This window comes from Alosa pseudoharengus, unplaced genomic scaffold (assembly GCF_046254945.1).
Source record: "Alosa pseudoharengus isolate Yale_2024_CS ecotype anadromous, Long Island Sound unplaced genomic scaffold, YU_APseudo_1.1 YU_APseudo_1.1_scf_3, whole genome shotgun sequence".
Classification (NCBI taxonomy): domain Eukaryota; kingdom Metazoa; phylum Chordata; class Actinopteri; order Clupeiformes; family Clupeidae; genus Alosa; species Alosa pseudoharengus.
In genome coordinates, this window is record NW_027468718.1 from 22,738,169 (window position 1) to 22,747,020 (window position 8,852).

An 8,852-nucleotide genomic window follows, 5' to 3' on the forward strand; every position below is an offset into this window, starting at 1 on the left:
TCCCTGAAACAAAAGCATGCCTTATCCACTTAGCAATTTAGGAGGAGAAGGCCCAGATTTCTCATAGGGTAGACTCAATTTTCTGCCCCATTTACAAAAATACTGAGTGCCAATTCTCAAGTGTCCTACTGAATAATAGTGCCATGTAGCAGGAAATATTGACTGGTGCTGATGAAGAGATGGATTTTTTTTTTCAGATAGAGCTGTGAAAATATGCCCCATTTACCATGTAGATCAGAGTCTGACAACATGGTTTTAGGTACTGGTACACAGTTTTATATAAGATTTTAGGTCAGTGGTTAACGTACAGAATATATAAATATAGGGCAGAGATGCTGTAAATCTAAGCAGCTTGCATCACTGTTGCCAAGGAAAATGTTTGTCACTTTATATATAGCACATCCTGTAAACACAGTATTTGGTAATAAAATGTCACACCCATTTAGAATTACACAAGCCAACTGTCACATCACTGATGACACACATAAGAAGACAAATATTGTGTGGAGTCATAAAACCCATTTTATGATTTTATTAATTAGAAAGTATTCACACATTCCAAATTAGCTCAGGTTCACTGGAATACATCACACAAGACCACTATCGTTATAGACCTTTTTTTTCATGCAGCACATGAATATATAAACTTTAACATGGTGGCTGTAATCCTTAGAGATGACTGTAATGTATTAATATGACATTTAAAACAAAATTATAATAGTGGTCTCTGAAACAAGTCATTGCTGCAAGCCTTTCAAAATTAAAATGATATATTACCAGCATAACAACCCAAAACACAAGGTAAACACAACAGTAATAATAACCTAATACATATTCTTTCCAGGTTTATAAATAGGTTGTGTAAACTTTAGGTAAATAAATGTTGCTTGCTTTTAATCCGGTGTGTATTTTCATGTCAAGGAATCTTAATATGAATACCAGAAACTTGACTAGCAGTTACTTGAGATGTTGGCTTCCCCTTTCTTGAGCCTCTCTCTTCAATTTCTCCTATTTTTCTCTCTCCCTGTGTTGTCACTTAACAAAATGTAGTGCCTCACACTGGACAACAGACCCCCGGCTGCTGTCTAGACTTGTGATGAGCCGGAAACCTGCCCTGAGGGCCAGCATGACAGTTTCCAGCTTCAGGCACTCTAGTGTGCACAGGAAGGTGCTGTCTTCCTTTAGGACAAGCCGGGACCCCATTTCTGACTTGATGAAGTGTCGGAATTGGATGATATTGGATGACACCTCAAACTCTTCTGGGAAACCATCCAGTCGGCTCTTGGAGATCTGTACCAGACGGCCCTTCACCTTCTCAATGAAGCCAGTGTCACTACAGTAGACCTTAAGGCCGTGTGAACGGTCGTGGCTGTCAGTCACCTCCAAAAAGGCAGGCTCCCGCTGTGCTGCTTGCTGCTGCTCCCAATCCAGTGCTGCCTCTGTGAGCTCAGGCAGCCTATAGAACTCTGCTTCACGCTGCAACAGCCCAATCTCCTTAAAATCATCTGGGAGTAACAGCTCTCCCAGTCGCAAGAAGTTAAGGATGTGGCGGAAGATGGGGCCATCCCGGTCAATGAAGGCATTGCCCATTGAGTCCACATGCTGCACAGGCCTCTTCCCACTGGCCATTTCCTCCAGCACTGAGCCGGGGTGCTTGGCAAGAGTCTGTCTCTGGGCGGCATAAAGATAGCCCCCTACATTAAGGGTTACAGTACCTGAAGAGGTTTTCTTGAAGCTTTTGCTGGGCTGTAGCAAGTCAGGGTTGATTTGTCTCAGATCACTCTCCATTCTTCTGAGATCCCATTCCATGCCTCTTCTTGCACCTAGCCTGGGGCAACGTGTGCTTTGTGCACGAGCGTAGGAATGAGAGCCTGAGCACTGTTGAGCAAAGCTGGCATGGAGCAGGCGCGAACAAGCACTGCCAGCATTGAGCACAGGAGCCTTTCTCACAGCTTCTCTTGTGGGGTGGGCTTGCCTCCGTCAGTGTGTGTTGGGGGGGGGGGTGTAGCATGAGGAGGAGGAGAGTGTGCATGCCACGCTCCCCTCTGCTTGCTGCTCTCTGCTCAAAAGGCTGGATTTAATCACCTCTCCAGCCTCTGTGCTCATGCTCTATCTGAGCAATTAGCGGCTTTGCCTCTGATGAAAAGACTCCTCAACTGGGTTGCGGCACGTGAGCCCACAGGAGTGGGGCAAATCACAGGGAACAGAGATAATAAGCTGTGTGTGTGTGTGTGTCAGAATGTTAAAGGAGGAATGCTATAACTAACGTGAAGAGGGTCTGCATATATGTATACATACTGACAATCTACATGACCTTTTCAGCGGTGAGAGCTATCTGGTGTCATCGTCTGGTTTTCTGACTAGCAACTATGGACAACGTTTTAAGTTGGCAAGAGTGGGCATGCAAACACTGACTGGATATGACTGACTGGATATTTATGCAAATTACTCACTCATCTTCACATCAATTTATAGTGAGTCAAGCTTCCCTCAGCAAAAAAGTATTTTTCCCTCTAATATTTCGTGAATTCCTGAATTAAGTATAGCGGTGTTCCCCAAGGTGTGCCCTTTTATTTGCATGATGTGCAAAATTGTCTCAGAGCAGTATACATTGTGCTTGATATAGAGGGTGTGTCTCATCACCATTTGAGCCTTCTGGGGATGATTTATAAGTTGGCCCTCTTAAAATAGCATTTTTAAAATAGAATTTGAATGACTGATGTCCCTTTCTTTGTCACTTCGTCCCACACAAACAGTGTTGCTATACCATTGTGACTCTGGACTATAAATATGCGATTATCTCTGACATCTGTATGTGCTGTCTACCAAAGATGACAGACTGTCAATCAGTTGAGGTCTGATGGTCCTGCAGCCATTGTCATTTGTAATGCCAACCTGTTGGCTAAATTGCCTTATGTGCGTGGGAGAGAGAGAGAGATGACTGAAAATGAAGCTGTTGCGTGGTTTGACTTAGGAATGGTTACTCAACATAGTTGTTGATGTGAAGATGGCATTCAGCTAGTAACAGTATCATGAAAAAGACACAATATTAACTGATGACAATAAGAATGTATTGTGAAACATCCTCCTTACAGTGTTACAGTTTTTTAAAATGAAAAGGTAACTACATTATTCCACCATCAAACAGTTTTAGAAAGAATATGTTTTAGCTTATTCTACATTGTTAAACAATATTGAAAACAACACAACTATGACATTACACAAGTTGTTATTATTATTTAACACAAAGTGTTTAAAAAATATGTTCTCTTTCAGTTGAAGCATCTAGTAGGACATTGCATCAGGGTGCACATACCCTTTTCAACCAATGCCTACAGGTGTACTTGCTCACAGCATCCACCACCAGGCTATAAATTCCCTGCAAATGTGCACTTCTCTCTCTCTCTCAGACGAAAAGCTGCTATTGTTACTATCTTAAAATTGATAGATTTAAATAATTCTGTTGTGTAGTCTGTTGTCTAACTTCCAACTGAGAAGTCCTAACAAGATGTCTGACAAGCATTAGGAAAGAAAGAAATGTCGACAACAATATACTGTATCGAAGTGTGCCCCAAGGGGATGGGCTTGTCAGGACTATACTTCTCTGGGGAAAAATATCACTGAAAAGTTTATCTCTCTCTTTATTATATTGGCTATAAAGTACCACACGGAATAGCCCTAAAAGCATGATTTTGACTGGCGTGTGCTGATACTAACATTATGTTTGTCTTTCCCCCTATTTATCCTACTTTTCAGCTTGTTGTTTGTCCACTTATTTTAGTAGAAGGCCCATTCTTATTTGGAGCTATTTGGTACCAGAGAAAAAAGAATGTTTCAGGAAAATATGAGTTGGCCTGTTCTTATTCCGTAAAACATTTTGACAGTAAATCAGAACTCGCACACTGCTAAGGGCTCATAAATTGTCGAAACGTTGCAAATTATATACTACACGCCACTTTTTTTTTTTTTTTTAACTATTTCCTTAGTTGTTTTCCTATTTTTATGTGCATAACAGAGTAGTAGAATATAAAGCAGAATGTTCATTAATGCACTCTTTCTCTGCTGGCCAATATTCATACGCTGAAGCGCCTGAGGGTTGGAGCCTCTACTGTGGGTAGGATGGTGAGAGTGCAGGGATCGAAAGGTCATGTCCTGTTGAAGCGGAGAGGTTTTATCAAGATTGTCCTGCTAAAATCTGGAGGGCCAAGCAGGTGGGAAGGTGTGAGTGGGCGGGATGCTTGACCTCTTCACTTTCCAGAATTCTGTGCTTCATCTCATCAGCCTACAACTAGCATTAGCTACAGTTATGCCACCCCCAAGATCCCCCACTTCTCGCTAACTTCACACAATCTCCTTTCCCACACAGTTCCATGAGCCTTGTGGTTTTATGGCTTATATAACATAAAAAAATAAAATGCCCAAGAGATATAGAAACCATCATGTGAGTACTGTGTTTCTATTCAATGCCATATACAAAAATGCTACTGATTGCTGAGATCAAACAAGATGTGCATTGCGAGGTCTCGCATGGCGCTGACCTCAGCTTGTGGGCTTTGGGTAATTGGGTGAGAAATGGATGCTTCACTCAAGTTGTGGTACATCTGTGTGGGTGTTTTTGTGGAGTTACACTGACAAGTGGTCCAGTGCTTATTGTGTAATAATTACATATAATTGTGTGACCATTATCAAAGCTTCAGTGATACATTTTAAAGCTGTCATTTTCTCAGAAGCCATTAGTTTCTGTATTGATTCAGATGAGTTCCAGCAAGCCATGTTTACTTTGACATGTCAAGTACACAGTAAGAATTGTGCCATATGCAATCAGGTTTGAAGCAGTGAAATAACGTATAATACTGTGCAATGTTCCATCCAATATTACTGAGTAATACTGGGTAAACAGTGTCTGCCTGGCTAGACAATAATTATAACAAGTACCACTTGCTTTTCACAAAGTGATCATAACATAACCAGCTTAGAGAAACATTTTTAAAATGTCAACTTAGAAAAAATGGGCATTTCAAAAAAATAAGTTCACAGTGCTTTCAATCGATGTTGACCCACTAAAATGGATGGTCATAGTGCTGTTAAAATGGACTTACTGAATTTGAAATTGTTTGACTGATAATAATAATAATAAATTTCATTTTTATAGTGCCTTCCACTCAAAGACACTCAAAGATGCTTCACAGTTTCACATAGATACACAAACAAACACACAACGTACATGGACAAAGTTAGATAAAGAGAAAACACACAGATACATGGACAAATTGGAAGACAAAATTAGAGAGGTGGGCTGTGAGAAGAGAATAGCTGGGGAAGTCAATTAACAGGAAAAGGTGAGTTTGAAGAGGTGAGTTGAGGACCTGTTTGAAGGATGGGTGTTTCATTGTTTGATGTGGTCGGGGAGGGGAGGGGGTTCCAGAGGGAGGGTGCAGTAGCTGTCGCCCCAGGTTCGGAGCTTGGTCCTGGGGGTCTTGAGGGTGTTTACATCAACGGACCTGAGGTGGTGAATGGGGGTGTGGCAGATGATGAGGAGGTTGGTGAGGTATGGCCGGTGCTAGGTTATTGAGAGCTTTGTAGGTGAGGAGAAGTATTTGGAAGTTCATCTGGCCGGGGGGACAGTGGAGGTTTTGGAGGACTGGGGTGATGTGGTTGCGAAAGCGGGTGGAGGTGAGCAGATGGGCAGCTGAGTTCTGGTCATATTGAAGTTTTGTTTGGTAAAGAATGCCGTTGCAGTAGTCAAGTCTGGAGGTGATGATGGCATGGATGAGTGTACACAACAAATAACCAGATATAGGGCCCTAATTTAAATGGTCAAGATCCTGGGCACAAACATGGTTGGGTCAGCCCAATGCTCCCAGATCTCACATGATCGCTTTAGTTGATGTAAGTTTGTATTTAAATTATTTTTCCAGATTGAAATTATTATAACAATGCATGTATTTCAATGGTTCTGTTAGCACAGATGGCAATGTATTATGATGATTCATAACTGTACTGTGGGAGATGGAGAGTGCCATGCACATCATGCATCTGCCAGGGCATTTCTTGGATTCCATCTCCCTGATCAGCTGTATGTTTTAGTTAGATAATGCAATATATCATCTTGCATTTCTGAAACCCTCCACTATGTTCACAACAATAACAAAATAATATTGGTGGTGTTATATAAAGCAATAATATTCTTCATATTGTTAAATTCAACAGGTGTTGATATCCAATAACAGCCTGGTACCTATCATGTCATTGTTAGCTTCTAGCTGTTCCTGTGTGTCTGTGTATGTATGCATTTTGAGTGTTGAGCCACACAATCTAAGTTCTTATCTGTATCTGACTCAGAGTGAAAAATTCCTCATACCTGTTTATCCTTAGCTTAAGAGAAACTCAAGTGTCATTAACACTCTGGAACATTCAGCTCTTGGTTATGATAATGCAATCATGAAAGTGGCAGCAATTACTTGAGATGGCTTTGTATTGTCATAATGTGCGTAGGGGAGTAGGTGGGCTGATGTCCATTTAATCCTCTGGTAACCAGTATGCAAATGTGTGCCTGAACGCAGATACTTTGTTTTGTTACTACCCTCCGGTAAGGAACTAAAGCTGAACAAATATTATTTATACACCATAGCATATCCCTTCAGCACAGCATCTGTCAACATGCATGATGGACTAGTATTTTCTATTTGGATTGTCACAAAGCAAAAGGACTAAGAACACTGCTTTATATTCACTGTAAAGTGAGCTTAGAACGTCCATGCTATGAATACGGAGCAACTTGCATATTTGGTTCAGTTTGGTGATCTAAACCAAAGGACACAGGGTGTAGTTGCCATGGCAACTTGATGTCATCATGTGAATGGCTGTAATCACATATAACCTATACATGTTAACTGATCAAAAGTTAGCAGATGAGCGAATATCCTGTTCGATGGCTTCTTTGTAAAATTTGATTGGCTAAAACACTCTCGAAAGTCCAAAATCTATGATATAAATTTTGGAAGTGTTGATCTTGAGATAACTTGTACCAAATGTGGCAAGATTAGCCAAACTTTAAGGTCTGTGAAATTAATTTAAAGTGAGAAAATCTAAAATGGATATGTAGGTTACACATCAGTATGCACCACAGCAACATTAGGACCTAGACTTTGGGCCCTATGTTGGCGATCAGAAACGAATGGTCAGAGGCGCAAAGTTTATAGACATTAAAGGTGTGTCCAGTCCACATTCACTAATTTAATGGCATGATTTTGTGACCAAACACTGGGTGCTGGGCGCAAAAGGGTTGTTCTTATGTTTCTTATCAGTCATGTGTGTGTAATATCCTTTAAACCAATGAGAATGAAATCATTCCCTTTAACAGCAGCGCAATGGTAATTTGATGCACGCGAGACCGTATGGAACAGGGATTCCACTAAACCTTTATTAGTCACATACAATTATACAGACTATATGCAGTGAAATGCTTTATCCACTGTCTCCATGGCTGTGCAATATGTAAATAAATAAGGACATAAATAGAAAAAGAAGAGAAGAAGAAGAAGAATTGTCTTCCAACATGCTTGTGCTCCTGCTACAGTCCTCATTCAGTATCCGGATAGCTTGGGGATAAAATGTTTCCGCATTCTCTCTGTGTTTGCCCTCAGGCAGCGATAACATTTCCCAGAGCGTATTAGGGGTTTGCACGGCGTGTCATCAGATTTGGACGTTGCCATATTGGAGATACTCGCCTCATTAGAAAGCATTAGGCACTGAAGTAAATCCCTAACATCGTCGAGGAAAATGGTTAATTATTGCCGTGTTTTAGGTTGTACCAATAGGTCAGACTGAGAAAAACATCTGGTGTAGGTATCAACTTCCAAAAGTTATTAGAAAACCAGGGAGAAAGGAGAATAATGCCAGAAGTTATCAGAGGAAGGGGGGCGCTTGTGGTTGAACTTGGTACTTCGTCTCCCTCACCCAACTCATATGGATCTGCACTGCCCATAAACTGTAATTTCTCGAAACATCGCGCATTTTCTTGTGGTCCAAGTCCTGCCCTATATGCCTTTGCATCTTAGAGCATGCCAGCAAACTTTCTGCTGATCACGCCTGAAATCTATAACATGAAATCTAACATCTCCTTAGTCTTGCTAACATTTAGGAGTAGGATGTTGTCTTGGCACCAGTTTGAAAGTCTGTCTACCTCATTCAAGTACAGTAAGCCTGCTCATTGTTCTTAGAAATGAGGCCAACTACTGCTGTCATCATTAAACTTGACAATGATGTTGGAGTCATGTACTGCCATACAGTCATGTGTGTGAAGGGAATACAAGTGGACTAATAACACAGCCCTGTGGTGCTCCTGTGTTGAGGGTAAGGGATGAAGAGGTGTGGCTACCCACCCTCACCACCTGAGGTCTACCGGTCAAGAAATTGAAAATCCATTTACACAGAGATAAGTGCAGCCCAAGATCTTCCAGGTTAGTGATGAGTGCGGCGTTTTCTATGTCTTCGCCTACCAGGTTAGTGATGAGTGCGGCGTTTTCTATGTCTTCGCTGACCAGGTTAGTGATGAGTGCGGCGTTTTCTATGTCTTCGCTGACCAGGTTAGTGATGAGTGCGGCGTTTTCTATGTCTTCGCTTACCAGGTTAGTGATGAGTGCGGCGTTTTCTATGTCTTCGCTGACCAAGTTAGTGATGAGTGCGGCGTTTTCTATGTCTTCGCTGACCAGAAACATGTCTGACACGGCGCTGCGCCGGGCGGCCTCTCTGCCTATTAAAACGTCTCTTCATTTTTTTTTCCTTCACTGTTTTAATTTGGGGGCAGCCGTGGCCTACTGGTTAGCGCTTTGGACCTGTAACCGGAGGGT

At 41.6% G+C, this 8,852-nt stretch overlaps 1 protein-coding gene across 1 annotated transcript; it reads right to left on the minus strand.

Annotated features, from left to right (window-relative positions):
• Window positions 1–1,032: 1,032 nt before the first annotated feature.
• On the minus strand, window positions 1,033–1,809 carry kctd4 (potassium channel tetramerization domain containing 4). Its single transcript, XM_076262593.1, has one exon. The coding sequence runs from the start codon at window positions 1,807–1,809 to the stop codon at window positions 1,033–1,035; it is 777 nt and encodes a 258-aa protein (XP_076118708.1).
• Window positions 1,810–8,852: the final 7,043 nt, after the last annotated feature.

Coding starts and splice junctions, on each gene's coding strand:
- kctd4 (XM_076262593.1), bottom strand. CDS start 1,809: ATGGAATGGGATCTCAGAAGAATGGAGAGTGATCTGAGACAAATCAAC.